Here is a 23,009-nt window from a genome sequence, read left to right on the forward strand (position 1 = left end):
GTTTCCCCCCACCCAACCCCACTCACTCCAGGGCCGGCGACTGGAGGTGCAAGCCTCCGGCTGCCGGGTCCATTTCCACACACCCCCCACTCCAGGACCGGAGACAGGAGGCAGAAGCCTCCGGTCGCCCACTCCCTTCCCCTCCCCCACCACCCACTCCCAACAGGCACTGAGGGGAATGTAGGGTTGCCAGCTCTAAGGAGGGAAATACCTGGAGGTTTGGGGGGTGGATTCTGTAGAGGGCAGCATTGGGCGGGGGGGGGGCGGAAGGACTCAGCAGGTATAATGTCATAGGGTCTACCCTCCTAAAGCAGTCATTTTCTCTAGGGGAACTGATCTCTGTCATCTGGAGATCAATTGTAGCAGTGGGAGATCTCCAGGTCCCACCTGGAGATTGGCAACCCTAGGGGGAAGTCAGCTGCACAGCAGGGGGTTGAAGAGAATGGTTTGATGGCTGCTGGGCCAAGATTGGCAACAATAGTTCCCCAGGAGCCCCATCGTAAATGCACCAAACAATTCCTCAAGATTTTCCAAAACACTTCTCTGTTTTGGGCTCCTGGGGAACTTTGAAGTAGCACCAAAGCTTTAAGATCTCTCCAGCTGTCACCTGGAGACTGGCAACAGCTTGTCTGGAGTGTGGGCAGCATGGCATTGTATCTGTCTGAGGTCCCCCTCTTCCTCCTCCTCCTCAGATCCCACCCTCAGCAGGCTTCATCCCTAAAATATCCTGGAAGTTTCCAACCTGGAGTTGGCAACCCTATGTCCTGGAGTTCGAACCTGGAGTTGGCAACCATCAGCCAACGTTTATCTGCCTGTCTGTCTTTACAACCCCCCCCCACACACACACACAGCCTCTGCCTAGGGAGCAGCTGACATCATTCTCCTCTCCCAACTGAAAATTCCAACTGCCTTGGGGGGGGTGAGTTTGAGGTGTGGAATGGAGTGTAGTCCAATCAGCTTCCATATGTAAATGACCTTGGAACGCTGGCCGGGACTGCACAAAGCAGCCAATGAACCCAGCCAGTGTCTTCCGAGTGGCAGTTTTTTCGGCCTAACACTAAAGGGGCCAATTTTAGAATTCTGGCACCCACTACTCTTTTATAATAAGGGAGAGATTTCACCCCTGAAAACATAGCTAAATGGTATCCTAATATGTTGAATATATGTTGGAAATGTAAATTCAGTTATGCAGATGACACCCAGCTCAATCTGATGCTGGGAGGCCAGTCGAACTCCGGCCCAGATGACCTTTATCGGGCATTACAGGCTGTGGCTGGGGGGCTCAGACTGAGCCAGTTAAACCCAGCAAAGACGGAGGTCCTGGGCCTGAGTTGGACTGGTCAGGGGTTGGGGCTCCCTCTCCCGTCCTTCCATGGGGTGCCTTTGGTGCCAGCGTCAGAGGTTAGGAGTTTGGGTCTGCTCCTGGACTCATTTCAAAAGACTGTCCCAACAGTGTTAAGTGATGCCGTCAGAAATTGTAAATTTAAGTATCAGGCTCTCCTGATCCAAAATCAGAATATATTCTAAATCACAAATATGTATCACAATTCTTACACTAATATTTTTAAAAGTTATGTAGAACATACTGGATGAAGTTGCTGCTTTAGTGAGACCTACATTTACAGATCAAGACATGGTTCTTCATAAAACATTTTATCCCATCTTTCCATAATGATTCAAGGTGTCTCAGCACATTATTAAACACCTGCATATAAAGCCAAGATGGACTAAAAATATTCTGAAAACTCAAGCTGATACAGATCTAGTAAGTGTAAGTCCTTGCCTTCCTGAACCAATCCAAAAGGTTTTAACATACTGATTTATCTGTAGCTTCTGGAGGAGCCAATTTTTCCAATTCTGCAGCTCAAGATTTGTGAGCTTCTAAGAGTATAAAAGGAAATAATTCCTCCAGTCAAAGTTGCTACACTGCAACCCATGGCATCTTAATTTGAATGAGCTGGTAAACATGGTGTTGCCAAGGGAAATCCCCAGGTAGAACATTTTACAGAAGCCAATCAGGTTACAACAGCAAGAACAACTGTTACTGGGACTGTTCTAGATAACACCTGGAACTTATATCAGACTGTTCTAGATAATACCTGGAACTCAGCTTTTTTTATAGTGAGCTATCTACAAGTTACTTAAGAATGCCAAATAATAGCTACTATTTCGTTGTGTTTTTTGCTCCAATTAGTTGTTTAAAAAGCTGCACAAGTTGTTCCTGTGCAATACTGATAACATAAAATGAATTTCTTCTCAGACCCTGGGGAACTCACTGAATACTTCTTTCACTTTTCCAAATTGCAAATCTATTAAAGGAATCTTGCCTACCTTACAGAGGTGGTGTGGAGGTTAAAGGTTCTAGTGCTCTTTGAAAATGAAAAGCTCAGTATGAGGCCAATTATTTTAACATGCAGATTTAAGTTGCGAATTGCCAAATGTGTACAGAGAATAAAATAGCAGGGAAAATGTAAATTAAAATATCCTGGTAGCAAAGTTTAAAGGTTAATTACTAAATTCAGTCATGAGTATATATAAACAGCTATAATCCTGAGAGATTTAAAGCAGGCTGAAAAATCTGACATAAAATAGAACTGTCACACACCGGTTAGAACTAATGTTTGCTTTTTCTCTCACTATTGTATGTTCTTCTGCAAAAGACAGATTTTCAGATATTATTCCAGGGATTGTCTCTGTTCCCTCTCTAAATCTACTTGTAAAGTCAAAGAACTGTGAAGCAAGATGACAAACAACAGTAGTTCCTTCTGCCTGGTCTTAATATCATGATCATCAAGGTTTCCCCCACAAAATTCAGTAGTCACACACTAAGGCTTTTATGGCTGTGGGGAAATCTGTGTTCCCATACTTGGCATCTCCACACTAGAGAGAGATTACAATTGCCTGGTGTTTAGGAAACAAAAGGCTGTAAAATTATTAATAGCAGAACTGGGATGGGAATGATGATGATAAGCACTGGTTATGAATGAAGAATTCAAAAAGCACAATATAGTTTTATTAAAATAATATGAAACATGACAGAAAGGTTATAAAAATCAGGAACATAAGCAGCTGCCATACACCAAGCAGGACCATTTGTTCATCTTTTTCAGTACTACCTATAATTACTGGCAGTATCTCTCCAGAGAGTCAGGCAAACAGGATGTTTCCCAATATCTGCCACTTCAGATCTTTAACTGGAGATCCTGGCCACTGAACTTAGGACTTTATTTAAGAACAGAGATCTTATTTACCAGGTGAACAGGAAATAATTTCTCTTTAAAAGGAAATGAAATACCTTATGACTAAGTATTCCAAACTGTAGGATATATTCCTAGAAGCAACTGTAATTAACATTGGTCACAGTTGGCTCTGGGAAGATCACCTCAGGGACAATCCACTAGGATGTTCTCTACAGGTAGCCCCATGGAAATGTGCAGGAACTCTGTAAAAGCATTCCCATAATCCCACGCTCTTTCCATTAATTGCAAAGGAACATCTGCAGAACTTGCTGGTAATTTCCTACTAAGTGCACAGCCTGCTCATAAAAGAAAATAGTACTGCTATTGAAGATGCTAAATCATAGCCATTAAGTAGTTTTCACTGGAGATGAAATATACAAAGTCTTACCTTAGAATGTTCTGTCGAACCAACTCAAATTTTGGAATATTTTCATAGTGTATGATATCTGTGTGTAGCGGTGGTTCAGAAAGCAAATATGGTCTGGTAAGGGAAGGGTGCATAAGAGTGTAGCCTAAAAATAAATAATAAAATGTTTTTGGCACATAGATTTTTATGATAAAGTTAATACGTACCTCTACAGAGAAATTATGAAATCCTCACATAATAGCCATTAAATTAAATTAAATATGCCAACACAGAATGAAATATTCCAGTGCTTTAAGGGCAAACAGTAAAACAAACTGACTTCGAAGGCGATTTTATTTTCAATTAGTATTGTTTTGGTAGTTGGAGCTCTAAAGCGATCAATTTTAGTGAATTAGGACACTAACATTAGCTCACCTTTATTATCTATTAGAAATGTGTATGAAGCCAGAGAATCTTGGTAGTAAGTGACATCTTCCAAGATATAAGCCAGGTTAACATCTACTCCAACAATTCCTAGTAGCAGGTTTCCAAAATAACATGGTTTGCTTACTGTCATTATCAGACCTGTGAATAAAAAGAAAAATCCAGTGAGCAACAAGGCTCTCCTTCAGCACCTGGGATGAGTACAGAGAAGGAATTTGATGTTTCTTCTGTTTTTGCTTTTTTAACCAAATAAAATGTCCAATTCCACGTGGAGTTGTGCCAGCAAATACCCAAGATGACTTTGAGAGGTGCAATATCAGTAACAGTCATCGTGAAAAGCACCTCTGTGGTCAACAAAAAGTTGTAGCAGGGTGGATGGAATGAGGGACAACTGATTCAGAAGATACTGTAAAGCAAAGCTATCAAAATCACAGTATATATCTTAGCTGCTTAAATGTACTATGGCTGCGGTCACATGGAGCATTAGGCATGCTAGAGAGACGGAACAGAGGTGGATTTTCCGGGCGCGATCTCACCGCCACATCTGGGAAGCGTAGAGCTCCCGTGGCTCACCCGAGGCTTCACTCCGAAGATGCGCTGTAAAAAACTAGTACCCCCAAGGTACCAGTTTCCGGAAACCGCGGGGCATGGGTGGGCGTCTGATTGCGTTTCTGGTGGTGGTTCCAGCGCCCGCCCATGTCCCCTCGCAAAAAGGTTCCCCCCCCCAAGTCTCCACGGATGCGCACAAGCACCCAACAGAGCATGCACACACTTTAGTTTTTAAAAAAACCCAAACCAAACCCGTTTGCCCTGCGGCCCCGCTTCTTTGCAGCACCGCAGGATTGTCCTGTGATCGGCACCTCTCCCTAACCACAGAACCTCCACGGGACATCTGCTTGTGCAACCGCGCATTATTTTGCCCCGGGGCAAACAGCCACGCTTCCCCCCCGCGTTTTCTGCCCCGTGTGACCGGAGCCATACAAACGTAGATAAAAAATTTCTACAGAAAAAGTCTGATTTGTTTTCAGAAGATGCCTACATCTGTTGTACAGAAAACAAAATGGGACCACAGTGTAAAAACCTAATAACAAGCAATCACTTTGATTTATGGCTACTGTATTTTATAATTAATGAAAATACGAATTATCCTTACATATTACATAGGTAACAGAAAAATATCACAACTAGTAATGTGATCCTGCTATTATAGAACAACTGAATTACAGCTGAAAGGCTACCTGTACTATGCACAGAGTTCCTCAGAATGCTCTGAGATTCTTCTGGTGGCCACTGAAGAAGGCCATTTAGTTGAAATGTGTTTTTTTTAATCTATATATTTTCTTGCTTTGGTCTGTATTATATTTTATGTTGTTTGACTTGTGTGTTTCTTAAAGCAGAATTGTTCTACTATGATTATATATCTTTGTCACAGATCTTATCTGTTCTTTATCTGTTGATTTATCATTTAGTGTGTTGGTTATAGATTTACTTCCCCTCCACACCCCTTTTGGCTTGACTCATTTGAATAAAAATCTCTTCCAATTATACTACATTACTTGTAATGGGATGCACAACCTCATCCCCATTCTGTTGCCATTAGTCAAATAAGCATGATTAGACTAATCAAGACAGCATTAGTCCCACTGCCCTGGCAATGGGACTGCATTCCTTCTGTGCCCTCCCCCAAGCATGCACCCTTTATGAACACTTCTGCAAAAAATCTCCAAAAAGTGGGGTTGATTTGTGCAGAGAGAGAAGCATCATAATACCAATGATACCCCCCCATCAGTCCAAAGCTGGTATCATTGGAAAGAGAGGTGCATCCAGATGGAACTACAGCTCACCACCACCACATTCTCAATGGCTGCATTTTGGCATGTCTTTTTTCATTATTCTGCTCTAAGAATGTCAGGAATACTTAAATAAAAACAAACAAAAAAACCCTGCACGTAAAATAACAGATGGCTGAATTATTGTTTTGCTGATTATATATACAATGTGCTGTACCTCGTCAACTAAAGCCAAGTTAAACAATTGTACTAGGAATTCACAAAGAAAAATGCAAAATGATTTTGGAAGATCTTGGTGCAAACATTAAAAACACATCAAACCATTTCCCCTTTTACTTTCTCTGTGTCTGTCACTGTCACTTAGATTTCCAGGCACAAGGTAACACAGAAATGTTTTGCAATATTTATATGCATCAAAATTACAAAAAGTCACTACCAATTTACCTAAGCCCACATTCCCTCCTCCCTTCTCCACCCACTTAGTCCTAATGGCTTCTACCTTTTTTGGAAAATTGCCTGTCCTGCTGCCACATCAGAAACATGCCTAGAAGCAAATTTATCAGTTTTTTCAGGCCTTGGGTCTTTTTTTAACCACCTGGATTTGATTCAATAAATGGTGCATTAGTTTTGAAGGGTTGAAAATCCTTCTTAGTGGTATCTGAGAAATGCATTATCTAAATCAACCCTGACCCACAACAGCAATGTTTAGTTTATTGGCAGTAACAGACTATCAGTCACACACCATTTCCAAAGTATTAGGGATTAAGTTCTTATACCCCAGGAGTGACATCAGACATCCTAATTACTTGTCTTCTCTCCACTTTGTCGAAAATGTCTTTCACAACTGCACAGAATCCTTGCCAGCTAGGTTTAACTAAACTTTTATTTACTTAAAACATTCATACTCCACTTCTCCAAAGTTTACGATGCTTCCATAAGAATAAATCCAAACCATACAATAAAACAGATTAAAAAGTATTACAGAATTCATTGTAACAACAGCATAGGGCCACTGTGCTACTCAGCAGCCACAAGCCTTCTGGATGAGGTTGTTTTTTCATTCTGCAAAACAAGAGCAGCTCATCTCAGAGGCCAAGCTATAGCTTTAGAGCAATTGCAGTAAAGGCCCTGCTTCTTTGCTAGAGATCCTTATTAGATGAGGTGCACGCATACAGAGTAGGAACCGGAACACAGGAAATAGGATGGCTCATATGGTGAGGGGCACTCTCTAAGTAGGTGAGTTTCAGGCCATGAAGGTTTTGAAAAGATAAAACCCAGCACTTTGACTTGGGCCTGGCATTACTTGGTAACCAATGCAGTTGTTGCACAACATGTTGGGTAAATTCCAAGCTCTACTATTCTGCACAGGTTGAAAGCATCCGAGATGTCTTCAAGGGCAGTCTCTAACAAAGTTCATAATAGTAGTAAATCTTAGATATTACAAAAGTGAAGATGGAAAAATCTTCTTTCTCCAGAATGGGATCAGCAAATGGGAGATAGAAAGTGCTTTAGTAAAAGGTGAAAGATTTATGTGATCTGAGACATTTTGATCTGAGTATTTTGTATCAAAATAAGCTATTGATTGATTAATTGACTGATAGAAGGTGCTTCCACTTGATGCCTGCCTATCCAAAAAGAAAATATGGTTCAGAGCACAATACAGGTAGTCTCTTAATCTTATCACACAGGGATAAGGTTTCAGGCTGTTAATTTTCTCTGCTCAACCACAGTCCTCAAACACGGGTTTAAAACTGAGATAGTGACTTATGAGTCATTAGTTAACAGAACACAGGGTGGTAATCAGTAGCATATTCATCTAGTGACTTCATACAGATATTAAGCAGCGTCAGTGATAAAACCAACTATATGCCAAGTCCAGGGGGCTGAGCTAACATCCCAAGGATGACCTACTGAGTACATTGTGACAGTAAACAACAGAGCTTCTCATGAGGCAAATCTATCTCCTCTGTTACCTTTCAACCCAGATTAACAGAAATACTTGATCCAGTGTACCTAAGCCACTGAGAGGTCAAAAAGTATAATGGGGAAAGAGTTCTTCCTTATCAATTTGCCACAAAAATTCTCTCAGCTCCATAATTTGACCAGAAGATTACAACGGCATTGAACAAAATTTCAGCAGTAGCTGAAGAAAAACCACTTTGAGATAGAATGTTTTTGAGGAAAGAAACAGTGCATGGGGGCTTTACCCATTTCCTCCTGCAGCTCCAAGAAACCAATTTTCTTTCCTATAGAAATCCAGTCACATGTTTACCATCAAAATTGTCCTGTCTGCAAGAAACTGCACCTTCCCAAAGTGGCATAGCAATAGAAACAGAGAAAGTCACACTTAACATTGTAACTAGCACATTGCCATTTTTACATATCAAATGCATTACCCCAGTTTTCCACTTAACAAGACTCCAGCACTATGGACAGAATTTTCCATGTAGCACTTACTAGGGATGTGCACTCAGGTGAGCCAAATAAGAACCCAAATATGGCATTATACAGGGTGCCTAAATACTGAATCAGATTCTCTAATCTGATTTGGCTAGCCAAATAGGGTGTCCCCACATACTACCAAATCCATTCAGCATTTATTCGGGGTCCTGAAAGGGGAGAGGGAAAGGATCTCAGGCACCTGAGACCCATTCCTCTCCCTCTCCCCTCCCTTTGCCTTGTGTCCAAGCAGGGTGAAGGGAAGGGGGGGAGAAAGGGAACCCAGGCACTTCTGCCTGACAGAAGGGCCAGCGCTGCAGCCTCTCTGTCAGGCAAAAGCACCTGGTTCCCTTTCTCTCTCCCTGCCCAAACTACCTTCCCTTTGCCCCGCTGGATGCGAGGCAAAGGGAAGGGAAATGATCTCAGGGACTTCTGCCTGATAGAGGGGCTGGCATGCTAGCCCCACTGCCAGACAGAAATGTCTGAATGGAGTGTGCCACCTCTGCAGAGCGACTCCAGAGACTGAGGGGGTTTAAAATTTAAATCCCCCCCCCCAGAGTCGTGCCACAACGGCGGCACACTCCCTTTATTGAAGGGAAGGCAATTTGCCTTCCCCTCAATGATGGTAGCATGCTGACCCCACTGCAACTGGGGGAGGGATTATTATACCCTACGGGGACAGTCCCCATAGAGTATAATTGAGCCGAATTAATTCAGCTATACCGATAGTTTCCAGAACCCCAGTATCATACTGATACTGGAATTTGGGAATATCGGCAAATGTCGATATTTTTCGGGTTTGGAATATTCGAACCAGAAAAATACTGGGTTTTTTGTGTGCATGCCCCTAGTACTTACTTGAATATGCTACTTACCAAGTTTGTTACAAATGTTTTTAACGGAGAGCACAGCAAACCTTGCCACTGGGGAAGAATGGTTGTTTTCAGATCAGCACTTACCATCTCCCATTTCATCTGAGAAAGGCAAACTGAAGATTGCTTCATCAATCATGTGGTTTGGGAGATTTGTATAAAAGCGGCCCACTGTGGTTTCCAAGTTGCTCAGCTGGTTCAAGACCATCATGCTCCCCTTGATCACAGGCAAGGTAGTTCGGTCAGGCACGCCATACTTTGCTGAGTTCTGCTCCGCAAGATCTCGGAGAAATGCCAGTTCTTTTAAACCCGTCACTCCCTCTGCAAGGTACATGTTTACAGTTGACTGAGGACAGGACAAGTGTACAGTTTATACAGTGACCATCAGAGCTTATGTACAAACAAACACGAACATTGTTAAAAACTGTGGTAAGAACTGTTGTGGCCAATATGAGAAATACTTCGCTGCTTAGGCCTCTAACACATCTAACAAAAAGTGATTTTTACACTTCAAAACAGTTAAGAGAGAATCACAACTCATACAACTTTAGACACTTCATTTGTCAAAGACAGGGTAACCATCCCTTACCATTCATGAGGGCATAAGTAAGGATCATTACAGAGTTGTTAAGTAAACTATTTTCTTCATTGATAACACGAAGTGTAGCCTTTTTACCATCTTCTGATGAATCCCTTGATATTATTCCAGCTGATAAGTAAATTATGACCATATCTGTATCTAGAAAGAAATATGATGATAGGCTCTTAGATTAAATGATTTTTCTGTAATGCTTAATTCCCTTTACTACAAATAAAAAACCAAACAAACTGAAATTATTACCTATATTTAAACTTCTTTCATGGTTTGGCATCATTTCTATATTGAGTCATAATGCTGTGCTTTGCTCTATATAATATCAAAATCAAGTAAGACTTTCACACATAATCTAAAAATCACTGTTTTAAAAAGGAAGCCTTAGAATAATCACTTAGGTAGGTGGTGCCCACGTGCTCCTATATGCCACAAGATGGCTTTGAACAATGAGCCTGGCATACCAGAATCCCTACCCAATTTTTTTCCTTTGTAAAACGTTTCTAAGAACTCTTGATGCACTCTGCCTTTCAACAAGGTCCAGATACTGAGTGCTCTGTCGGCTTCTTTTTTAGACTGATACCACATGATTGAAATTGTTCCAAATACTAGGATACAAAACATTGTTACTTTTTGCATATGTTTGTAGCCATAGCATCAATACCTTAAGCCACAAAAATGCTCTTCCTTTCAATGGAAGAATATTGTTTCCTTTCACACACTGAACAATTTAGAATACCAGGTACTCAAAAGTTTTCAAACCCCTTAGCCATATATTTTCTCAGTCAACAGACTGTATTCCACCTGTCTATTGGCACTTTGTTTGGTTACTGAATTGCAGCTACAGTTGCACAAGGGTTTAGCATATATGACAGCGTTGTAAAATCCTCTAGAATGAAAGGAACCATACAAATACAAATTAATTAGCGGTGGCCACTGCTCTTTAAAAGAATGGCTGGGACACAACCATCCAGCTTGTCAGTTTCATTCTTATCTCTCATACCAGATATGTCTCAACAATACTTTGTATTACAAATCTTCCTTTAAAAATCTTTTCAATGGAGTCTTTGACGTTCATGCTTAGTTTTGCTGGAAGAGCAGGATGTTTAAAAACTCACAATACACAAGATCATTTTTGTACTAGGAATGAAAACAAGTGAGAAGACTGTTTATAAGGAAATGGAAGAATGTTGCACATCCTCTTTCTGAAATTACTGAGCAGTCTGGCCCCACAGCACTACTGTTCGACAGTACAATACCAAAACCTTAAAGGATAGGATGTGCTCTCAATGCCCATTTTAAAAGTAACAAAACTATACATTTTGTCACAATAGGGACACTTGGCTGCTATTCTGAGTCCATCAAGGTAGAATGCTAAACTTGCTAGCAACTAGGATACAACTCTAATCACAATCTAAATGTTAAAATACTTTATACGAATCAACCAAATAGTCACAAATGGGGATGCCTCCTGACCAATGTTATTATTGGTAGTTTTATGTAACTATGTATTTTACCTGCTTTTTAGTGCCCCAAAACAGGCAGGATTGATGCTCCAAGGCACATATGCTTTTTTGGCATTCAAACTATCAAGATATTGTTCTACTCCTGCCCTGCCCTGTATAGCCCAGGCAAGCCCAATCTTGTCAGATCTTAGAAGCTAAGCAGGGTTAACTCTGGCAAGTACGTGGATGGGAGACCTCCTTGGAATACCAGTAGTTAGGAGGCGGGAGCAGGCTTTATTCAGCCACCTCTCTGGATATCCTCCAGGCCCCCAGTAGGGGTCAATCACCAGAGGTTGTTATGAGTTCCAGGTGCACTCACGTGCACATATGAAAAAATACCCCCAAAATGTAGTTCTACTCTTGTTATCTTTCTCACTTTATTAAAATAGTTTCTCTACTCGAGTATGGTAATTGCTGTATATACAGAATGTACAATGTGTGCTTAAGATTTGTGCTTAAGCATATTCATCACATGTTGATACAATGTTATAAATGCTGGATAATAAGTTATGTGAATGCCATCAATGTGTGAGCAGTTCTAGACTTTTACATGCCAACATACCTACCTATGTTGGTGTGCAGAAAGAGCTCAAACATAATTGCAGCAGTTGAACAACTCTTTTCAGTGCATGCTGCAAGGCCTGGAATTCAACACAGGGCAAAGTGCTTTCCAGCTGTAGCTTCCTTTGCCATACCTAGTATCTACAGTATGTGATGATGGAGAATATGTCTGTTGGCAAATACAAACAATGTGGAAACCCTTCCCTATAACATGTGTTAAATTCTCTTTGTAATTCCTAAATGGTAAGGTAAAGGCACTCTGCACCTAGTCAGGAACACTTTCATTTCTTTTAGCTTCATATGTTCCAGGACTGAGCCCTAATTCTGAGAGCAAACAGGAGAGCTGAGACCTCATGGGCCCTGGCACTTATTAAGCACGCTGACAATTTGCAACTCTGCTATCAATTTTACTGTATTAATATCCTCCTGGACATGTGATGCCTTTCATTGTTGTTTTCAACACCAAAAGCAGTGTGTGTGGAGAGGTGTATTAATTTTTGCAGCAAGCACCATGCCAGTTAGAGCTTTCCTGCATCTGTTAATCTGACCTTGCAATCCAAAGATTGGTTCGTATTAGGGTCTCCATCTTTGAACAAACTTGGTTCCAGTTAATGGATTTTTCATCAAAGCCTGAGTTTCCCAAGTCTGTTTATGAAGAGCCGCTGCATATGATCAACACAATCTGGAAAACAGCAGCTTGTTTTACATACAAGAAAGTAGCAAGACCTCAAGGATAGAGATGACCCTGCTAAACACCAGTTTGAAGTAGGTAAGTGATGAAGTTTATGCAGCAGAATGTTCTGCAAACAAGTGCCAAAGGTACTATGATCTCTGAATTACAGTGGTTTTGCATGAAATAACTGAAATAGCTTCTAACTAGCTCCAGAAAAGTACAATATTCAACAAAACTAGCAATGAACTGTTCACCTCCTACTTCCTAGCTGAGTGGTTGCACAGGCAAATAATTGTAAGAATCATCTCTGTTAACAGCAGCAGGCAGCTGGAGATCAAGAAGACCAGTGTTCTGGACACTGTGTGAGTTAAATAGTGTGCTTACAGAAACTGACATTTCTACAGAAGCAAACTCACAAACTGTATAAAAAGCATAGTGTCACTAATGACTTGCTTCCAGAGTCCACAGGGAGACCCTGATGTTTGAAGATCAAGGTTGCCTGCAACCAAACAGCACAGAACTGTGTCTCAGACTAAAGGAGGGTCCCCAGATTGTTTCTAAACATAATCATGATATCCAGGGGTACCCCTCCTAGAACTTCAGCTTGAAAATGGTCATTTCAAGATCTCAACATGCATCAGTATGTGCTGATAATACCTGGAAAATTACAAAAAAACAAGAAAAATTGATGACTACATTCAAGGAAGTGAGGCAGCCAATAAAGAGTGATTAAAAGATGTCATTTTAATTTTAAAAGACATAGACTAGTTCACCTTTGAGAGAAGGGTGCCACCTCTGATGAAAGGAAAGGTATAAAAGGTCAATGAGGAAGGCTGACTAATGCAGTGAAGTTTGCCTGCCTAACCTGCTGTCCTAATCCTGTCCCAAACATTGAGCCTTGCTATGGAACTGCTTCGGGCTACAATATTCAGGCTCTGGGAGCCTAGGTTTAACTAAGCAGGGCTGGAGGATGTCAGGGAGACAAAATTATTTGCAATTATCTTCAGCTTCAAGTGTTCAATTTGTACTCTTATTTTTAAGCTTCCAGTATTTCATCGTTGAGTAGCAACCATTCTTTATAAACATTTTAAAAAATCTTTCTTTGGGCCAGTTAGTATGTTACATTTTGTTAATATCTTTACACATGTATTTTTATTCTTAAGATTCATATACTATCTGCCTTGCCTGGAACAGATGTTTTATACTTTCAGTGTGTGTTGTTATTATTTAGACCACTGAAGAAGGCCCTCAGGCCCAAAAAACGTTTAGTCTAGTGGTTACTGTATGTGTAACTTATATTTGTTGCTGTATGTAATGGCTTAATGGATGTTATACCCACTACCTCTTTGTTTTTATCTACATTCTACAAATGCTGTTTTTAATTTGTAGTCACTGTGTGCTTTGCAATAAACAGATATATTTTGTTCTGTGTTTTAGCTGCTCAACCTTCTAGGTTCCTGACTTGACTCCCAGGTTGGGTTCCCCCCCCCCCTTTTGCTGTTTCCTTGTCTTTGAAATTCATAGTTATTTCATCTCTTCGCTGCCCACTACATACTCCCATTTTACCACTTATTCCTTTGTCATGCATTTACAGTGGCATCCTAAACAGAGCTGCATCCTTCAATGGATTTAGAAGAGTATAACTCTGCTTAAGATAATCACTCTGCTTTTCCCAGTGTGTCAGTCATAGTGCCTCAATAATCCATTTAATTCCTACTAGTCAAATTCTGGAGTCTTCCTACTGGCAACAGTCCTTACCAACTAGAGTGACTTCAAACTCTACTGAACACTGGTTCCTTGGTCACAGAATTTTAATAACATAACCCTGTACATTACAGTGCCTTAGGCAAGAGCCCAGGCTACCTAGCCCTACTATGGCCACTGGCCACCTTCCACCTAGGCCTACTTAACTTCAAAACTGAACCACATCAGCTCCTTCTCTGGCCCTTTCTACAGCTGCAAATTCACTTCCAGCAGTTTGAGCATTAATTTGTACCATCTTATTTGCTCCATGGTTCTTGTTCTTTGGGACCAACATCAATAAAATAGACTTTGCAAATGAGAGACCTGAAGAAAGAAATGGTGGTGGACAGCAGGAAGGATCATTTCTCTCTCTCTCAATACTATAAACTATATACCTTTCAAAGCAAACCTCTTTACTGATAATAATTTCAGTATTTCAGAAAAGTAACAACCTCTCATCATCTGCTATAAGGACAATTTAAAAAATAAAAAGGAGAACGCAAGAAATGATAATTCAAGAATGGGGAAAACCCCATTAAGACTGCGTAGTAAGGGACTTACTTGCTTGGGGTTTAGTGCTGTTGTTTGTATTTCGTATCAACTGAAATGCTTTTTGAAATCCTGCTGCATGCTGTGTAGAGCTGTCAGATGACTTTATGTTGTTAACAAAAGTGGACATTTTCCTTTTAGTCTCACTGGTGGCAGGAGACAGAAACGTCTTATAGCATTGATCCAAGGAGCAGGTTCTTACTGTGTCTGCCACGGATAACACAGAAATCTTAAAAGAGAGGGGGAAAATATATGTGTGTATATATATATACATATATATATAATAAGTATAAAATTACTTTACCATTGAGAATTCTTTATGTGCCACACTGTTGCACACATACTAATAAGTCAGAACAAGAGCCAATCCAATGTGCATTTAAAACTCTAATATATAATGAAAGAATGCTTGAAGTTTAAATCCATCGAACTAGAGAAGGCTTGGCCTTTTAGCAAAGGATTTTGGCTTTTGTTTTGCTGAAGTAAAGTTTCTACTTTATGTAAATATTGACAGTAGCAGTTCCCGAACACTATATCAGGAACCACCGTGATTCTAGAAGAATGGGATGGAGCCTCATAAATAAAATGTTTTGGGAGCCATCTGGTTTACATGGCAACTAAACTTAAGGGCACATCTGTATCATCTTCTCCCACCCCAAGACACAAGCACTATACGTTTTCTCAGCATGTTCACCATGCAAGTATTCATTGTTGTCATTCCCCTACACAGGCAATGTAAGTGCTCCTGTAACTAAGTGCAACAAAACTGAGAACGATTTTCCACCAACTATTTTTGCCATTTGGGAGGAGGAAGATTGATTTCTGTACTCATGTTGTTTCAGAGGCACTTTGAATCTTTCTGAAGTTCAGTATGACAGGCAGGTGTAATAACTACAAATTCTGGCAAAAGCCATCCAATATCTCTAGACATCTGAGTGTAAAGATAATTTGGAAAACACTGGTACGTCAATATTTGGCTTTGGGTAGAGTCATGATTAGGGATGTGCTTTCAGTGTTTGCTCTGAGAAAGCTCTCCACAACACTCAACACAAGAATATAAGAGAAGCCATGCTGGATCAGGCCAATGGTCCATTCAATCCAACACTCTGTGTCACACAGTGGCCACAATCCAGGTGTCACCAGAAGGTCCACCAGTGGGGCCAGAATGCCAGAAGCCCTCCCACTGTGGACTCCCAAGCACCAAGAATACAGAGCATCACAGCCCCAGACATAGTGTTCCATCTATACCAGGGGTGGCCAAACTGTGGCTTGGAAGCCACATGTGGCTCTCTCACACATATTATGCAGCTCCCAGCTTCATATCTTTATCCAAACCCCTCTTGAGCCAGTGTGGTGTAGTGGTTAAGAGTAACAGACTCTAATCTGGAGAACTGGATTCAATTCCACACTTCTCCACATGCCAGCTGGGTGACCTTGGGTCAGTCACAGCTCTTTCAGAGCTATCTCAGCCCCAAAATAAGTCTAGCTTACCACTAAAAGAGCTAGAACTTAAGGCTACTAGACAATCTTAAGATCTGGCCAATGTTCCTTCTAAGCTCCACAGTGTTGTGAGCATCAATTCTACCTCGTGAGCTAAAAAAGCTAGTAGCATTAAAGTTGTGAGCTAGTTTACATTTGACTTTGACTATTGCATAAATTATTTTAGATTATTTCCACAACCTTGTAAAAATCTCAGAATGAATACTTTTTAAACACTATATTTAAACAATATTTTAAGAATAATTTAAACATTATAAGAGAAAACAGAATAAAGTCAAATTTCATTAGACAAAATATTGTCCTCTACAGGGGTAGACCAGGCCTCCAGAGAACAGGTCTACCCACCTCAGTCCACTACATTGGTAGACCTGGACTTGGACCATCACCTTGCATTGACCCTTAGAAAACATACAAGCACTCAGAAGAGAAAAACCTCTTGCAGTCTACTTTGGGGGGGGGGAGGTTAGTGAAATATGACAGCCAGCATTACAGGTCAAGTAATAACAAAGGTGGAACAATCACTGACAGAACCCTGCCTAACCTAATAAACGGGAAGTTGCTTAAATGTTAACAACCTGCCCAATTTCTTATTTATTCAACTATTTACATCCCACTTTTCCCAGTGATTGAAGGCAGCTTACAAATCATACTGGAAAGCATAATAGTAAAGGTTTACCTCGCTCAAAAGCCCATCGAATCCGACTCTAGGGGGCAGTGCTCATCTCCATTTCCAAGCTGTCCGAAGATGTTTCCATGGTCACATGGCTGGCATGACTAAATGCCGAAGCACATGGAATGCTGTTACCTTCCCACCAAAGCCATACCTATTTATCTACTTGCAATTTCTTGCTTTTGAACTGCTAGGCTGACAGGAGCTGGGGCCAGAGACGAGAGTTCACTCCATCCCGTGGCACTAGGGTCTCGAACTGCTGAACTACAGACCTTCTGGTCTGCAGCTCAGCGTCTTAACCTCTGAGCCACCATGGCCCCTTTGAAAAGCGTAATAGGGGTGTGCAAAAAAGTCATTTTTTTGGCTCAGTTATAGCCTATGGGGACCATTATAGTCAATGAGCCCCATAGGCTTTAATAAAGAATTGATCTGGGGGTATCTGGGGCTCTGGGGGGGGGCTGTTTTTTTGAGGTAGAGACACCAAATTTGTAGCATAGCTGCTGGTGCCTCTTCTCAAATAAATATTAGACTGGGGGTCCAATTCTATGGGCCCCAGAAGAAGGTGTCCTGATCCTCCATTGTTTCCTATGGAAGGGAAAAAATGTTGTGAGTTGAAGCTAAAATGCTCTGAGCAGCCCTCTGAAATGGTGTGTGCCAATGCCCCCTAGTGCAGCTTAGTGGCTATACTACAGACAATGTCGTACTATAACTAATTAATTAAATCCAATTAGCTGTGAGGCATTTGCAAGCTTTTTTGCAGATAAAGTCTTGTCGTTCCAACAGGACTGCCTGCCAATACTGATACAGTAAGAGAACTGGAGTCCCTTGGACCAATTCAGCCCACTCTCCCAGGACAATGTAGATAAGGTCCCATGTCCATCATGGCTGGTTAAAGCCAGCAGATGGAATATGCCCCTCCCAGCAGATATTATAAACTTGTTCCTTAGCTCAGGGGTCTTTCCAGGGAGTTTAAAGGAGGCAGTAGTTCATCCGCTTTTAAAGAAACCTTCACTGGTTCTTATTGATCCAGCCAACTACCACCCACTTTCTAATTTGCCATTTCTGTGTAAGGTAGTTGAGAGAGCGGTAGCTGAACAGGGTTTCCTAGAGGATGCATTGATACTGGACCCATTCCAGTCTGGTTTCTACCCTGGCCATGGGATGGAAACAGATTTGGACACCCTCACAGATGATCTCCACAGACATCTGGATCGGGGTAGGTCAGTGTTGCTGCTGCTACTCTATCTGTCAGCAGCATTTGACATGGTCGACTCCAATCTGTTGACCCATCGCCTCACCAATGTGGAGATTCAGGAGACTGCCTTGAAGTGGTTCGTCTCCTTTCTCCAAGGTTGGGAACAGAGGGTGGCACTAGGGGAGAAAGTTTCACCACAACACCCACTGGTGTGTGGTGTCTCTCAAAGCACTATTCTCTCCCCAATGTTATTTAACATCTACATGCACCCCCTTCACCCAGCTGGTGCCGAGCTTCAGGCTGAGTTGTCACCAGTACACTGATGACACCCAACTATATCTGTTGATGGATGGCCAGCCGGGTGCCGCCAGAAAATCTGGCAAGGGGATTGGAGACTGCGGCTGGATGGCTGAAACAAAGCAGACTGAAGCTAAATCAATTCAATTCCCAGCCACGGGAACACAGGACAGGGTATCCAGCTCACAATCTTGGACAATGCCCTCTAACATCAGTACCAATAGTGAAGAGCCTAGGTGTGACTCTGGATACCTCCTTGTCATGAACGTGGCCAGGTCGGTGTTCTTTTATTTATGCCAGGTTTAGCAGTTGGCCCCCTTCCTATCTCACCTGGATCTAGCCACTGTGATCCATACAATGGTCCCCCCTGCAGACTGGATTACTGCAACTCACCCTATGTAGGGCTGCCCTTGAGACTGACTCAGAAACTTCAACTGGTCCAGAATGCAGCAGCGAGAATCCTAACTGAAACCCGCATTAGAGCACTTATCCAGCCTGTGCTCCACCAGTGGCACTGGCTCCAGATTGAATTCCAGATCAAGTTCTTGGTTTTAACCTTTAAAACCCTTCACGGTCTGGGACCAACATATCTCTGGGTCTGCCTCTCCTGGCATACCCCCCAGAGAACATTACACTCCTTATGTAACAACACGCTAAGAGTCCCGGGGTCAAAGACCATTCACCTGGCTTCAACTTGAGCTAGAGCCTTCTCTGTGATAGCTCCTGCTCTATGGAATGCAATCCCAAGCAAGACCTGGGCCCTGCAGGACTTAGCTCAAGTCTCCAGGGCCTACAAAACAGAACTATATTGCCAAGCATATGGGTGAGACCAGGGAGTTTCATCTATATACTGCTTTTTTTACCTCCCCTCTCTCCTTGGCACAGTGGAACAATGAAACAGTTTTACGCCATCTGGTTAATTTTATTCTGACTTGTATGTATCATTTTAATTACTTAAATTGTTTGTGTTGTAATCCACTCTGAACTCCGCAATCATGGGGGAGTGGGGAACAGAGACTGAACAAATAAATAAATAAGGCTCCCCCAATCAGGCTCTGTGCTGCACAAAACAGTCTCTTCCAATCCCACCCTTCCCGAGGCAGAGCAAAAAAAGCCTTCACTGCAGGAAGGGAAGAGGACTGAAAGGGGGGGGGGAGAAGAGAATGAGCTGCTCCATTTAAAAAGCATTGCAGCAATAAGAGAGAAGCAGCTGCAGTTTCCCTCTATTTCGTCTGCTGTCAGAAAGAATGACCCACATGCACATTGTGTGTGTGTGGGGGGGACAAAAATAATGGAACCCCCCCCAAAAAAACTTTCCCATCCAAAGGAAGCAAGTGCCTCATCCTGACCCCGGCAACCAACAGGTCGGTGTGTGGAGATGGTGAAGTAAAAAAAGGCTCCATCTTTTTTAGAAATGTGGGGAGGTAAGAGCGGGGGGGGGGGAGACTGGGCATGTTTCCTGCTCGGTGGCACCAGGTCAAAGTGGGGGCCCGTCTGCTGCCTCATAGCCTAGCCCAAGGTGCCCATCCAGCCCGCCTCAGCGGCTGTCAGCACTTCTGCTATTGTCACCACCACTGCCCCTCCCCCTTTCTTCCTTCTGTCCTTCCTGTTTTTCTTTTTCCTCAGACTCATCCTGTGTCTTTCCATCTCCTTTCCTTTTATTGGCTTTTTCTTTTATCCTCTTACTGGCTAGAGGCTGCTCCATCACTGCTTTAGTTCATGCCTAGGCTCTCCCTGCAATTTTATTCTCTCCCCCACGTAAGATATCACTCTCCCAGCCCCAGTGACAGGCAAGCAGTGGCAGTGGCTGACTGAGAGGGAGAGGAGGGAGGAGCCTGCCATGGAGCAAGCACTGCTGAGCATGCCTCCTCAGCATTCCTCCTGCCCTCCTCATCCTCTCTCTGCAGATGGAAACAGCCAAGTGGGCTGAGGGAGAAGGGGAAGAAGGCAGAGTGAACGTGATAGCCGCGGTGGTAGTTTTCTTCTCTCTCAGTAAAAATCAGTGGTCTGGGTGCTAAAAATTTGTGCACTCGTGTACGGTAGCACAGCTTAGTGGGAACCTTGCCCACAGGGTCACAGCCAGCAGAAGGACACACAGGTTGGCACCAGTGTTCCCTCTAAGCTGAGTTAGTGTGAGCTAGCTCACAGTTTTTTAGCCTCTAGCTCACACATTTCTGTCTTAGCTCAGGAAGGATGGCTCCAGAGCAAACTAATTCATGCAGTAGCCAAATCGCTCGCTCACAACTTTAATGCCAGTAGCTCACAAAGTAGAATTTTTGCTCACAAGACTCCACAGCTTAGAGGGAACATTGGTTGGCACCCCCTGTAGAACTTCTAGTGCCCCAGTCTTCTGCATTGTCAGGGTGGGGGACAGTCGGGGGAAACCTGGCAGAACTTGGCAGGTGCTACATTCGTGGGTGCATGTGCATACAGAGATCAATAGCAAGCTGGCCTGAAATCAGGCCAAGTGGAACACATAAGGCACCAATTCAGATCAAGTCTGGCTTCAACTCCTCCAAGTTGCATAGCGGCAGTATCAAGTATGTCAAAGGATCGGGACAAGAAACGCAGCTGCCGCCCCTCCATTCAAGCCCATGGCAAAGCTCCCCACACTTCTGACTGGACTTGATGTGGCTCTTCCTGTGCCAACAATTTGCTGCGGCTGAATCCATTTCACATGAAGGTGGGAAGCCCTTTTAATGAAAAATTAATTGATGAGCAGCTGCTAGCTGCTCCTCCCCTCCCCTCCCCCTTAAACCATCACCAGTCCCTCTTACAAACAAGTCCCAGGCAGGGGATCGGTGCCTGCCTGTTGAAAAGCATCCACAGCATTAATTTAGTTTGCAAACAGCTTTGATCAATACCTGTAAAAACTCTAAGTATCCTGACTGCACTTCAACACTTTTAAAGAGCCGGGCATCTTACTAAATGTTTCAACAGCCCTGTCAGGCTGAATTATGGGAGCCAGCCCTGAAAACGCTGCCATAGCCTTCAACCCATGCACAGAGTACACCGATGCCTACCCACCTCCTCTCGTAATTTAATGTAAGTTTACTTAGCCCAGTTTAAATTACTTTAGTTTAAATTAATGCAATTTAATTTAATTAGTACCCCCGGTGCCTCCTTCTGAAAAAGTCCTGGCTACTGGGCTGCTTGCCCATAGTATTTCAGTAAGTCAATCTATTTCCCTTACATTCTCAATCTTACTACCCTCTCCGACATACAGAGCCACTCCACCTCTGACCTCTTCCCTCTCTAACCTTCTGAGATAATTTATATCCATGAATCACTATATCCCACTGATTATCCTCATCCCACCAAGTTTCTCAAGATGTGTGGGGGTGGAAAACTGTAAGAAATACTGGCTCTAAAAATACATGGCTTGAAACACAAGGGTCACTTATTTGCAAATACGCAACCCAGGTTGGGTTCTGCTTTCCTATAGGTAACTAGTTCCTTTGCTTTGATTTGAAGAATTTTCCTCTCCTATGATAGAACCACTGTGGGAACAGGAAAGCATATGATGTATAGAATCTGCTGGGAACATGAGTGTATTTCCTTGCAAACTAACTGGATTAAAGAAAAAAGAATCTGCAGGGAATCCACCAATTATCAAGGTTCCAATCTGCCCCAATACTACTACTACTTTTTTTAATTAAAAACAACTATGAAAACCTATTTTACAGGTAAGAAAATAGGAGTTTGTATTTGCTGAGACCATCTAATGAATTAATTATTCATCCCAGCTTCACATACATACAACTCTTATAATTAGTCAACATTTTAATCTGCTGCATCAAGATTTCTCCCATTATTAAAGATGTTTATATAATTTAGTTCTTGGAAAACCCCAACTCCTTTCTTTGGAATTAGTTAAAAGTAGAACATTTGCTTTAAATGACATATATGGGTGAGGGGAGGCTTGCCATGGTAAGAACTGAAGGGTGTTTTTAGCTCCTCCAGGTAGAAATCTGGGGCTTGACAATTCTATTTCAGATGCAAGCAAGTCTTCAGTTTCTATTTCAGAACACCAGAAGAGGGTAGAACGGGGAAGAACAGCATACAGTGTTGGGGAGAGGAAAATCCAACATAATAGTCTTGTTGCCTTGGATTCGTTGATTAATATAGCAAACATGAAACCCAAAGCAAATTCTGGGAGTCCTGACTTGAGTCACTTCACGGTTAGGACCACTGACGTTAAGCCAAAAAAAGCAATAATTAAAACTTATCATGGTTCACTAATCTCTCAGTGTAAACTCACCTTATCATGTTCATCTATTGAGTTCAGAATAACTTGGGCTGCATCTTTGGCAATCTGGAGCTGTGTCTCTGTAACTGAAGTTCCATGATCCACAACAACAACTATGTGCTTAGACTGAGGTCTAACTGAAGAGACATAGACAGGCCTGTAATTGAAATAACAGACAAGAGGTTGTGCTGCAATTTTTAGTTTTCTTTTAAAGAACTAGGGCAGAAAGTTGTTTAAAAACTATACACAGCATGAAAAGATCTCCAGTTTACATGGATTTGGGACTGAATTCTAACTAACATCAGTGTACAAGGATGGTAGAACTATGTTTTTCCTACCTCTCTC

General features: G+C 42.2%; 1 protein-coding gene across 1 annotated transcript in view; it reads right to left on the bottom strand.

Annotated features, from left to right (window-relative positions):
* Positions 1 to 23,009, bottom strand: part of CACHD1 (cache domain containing 1) — a 249,341-nt gene that overhangs the window by 44,756 nt on the left and 181,576 nt on the right. Inside the window, exons 6-11 of the mRNA XM_015428092.1 lie at positions 22,677 to 22,821; positions 14,766 to 14,982; positions 9,720 to 9,869; positions 9,218 to 9,451; positions 4,021 to 4,170; positions 3,628 to 3,751 (exon numbers count right to left, since the gene is read on the bottom strand). Of these exons, the coding sequence (XP_015283578.1) occupies positions 3,628 to 3,751; positions 4,021 to 4,170; positions 9,218 to 9,451; positions 9,720 to 9,869; positions 14,766 to 14,982; positions 22,677 to 22,821 (1,020 nt within the window). The remainder of the gene's footprint in view (positions 1 to 3,627; positions 3,752 to 4,020; positions 4,171 to 9,217; positions 9,452 to 9,719; positions 9,870 to 14,765; positions 14,983 to 22,676; positions 22,822 to 23,009) is intronic.

Source organism: Gekko japonicus, unplaced genomic scaffold (assembly GCF_001447785.1).
Source record: "Gekko japonicus isolate JY-2015 unplaced genomic scaffold, Gekko_japonicus_V1.1 scaffold1219, whole genome shotgun sequence".
Classification (NCBI taxonomy): Eukaryota; Metazoa; Chordata; class Lepidosauria; order Squamata; family Gekkonidae; genus Gekko; species Gekko japonicus.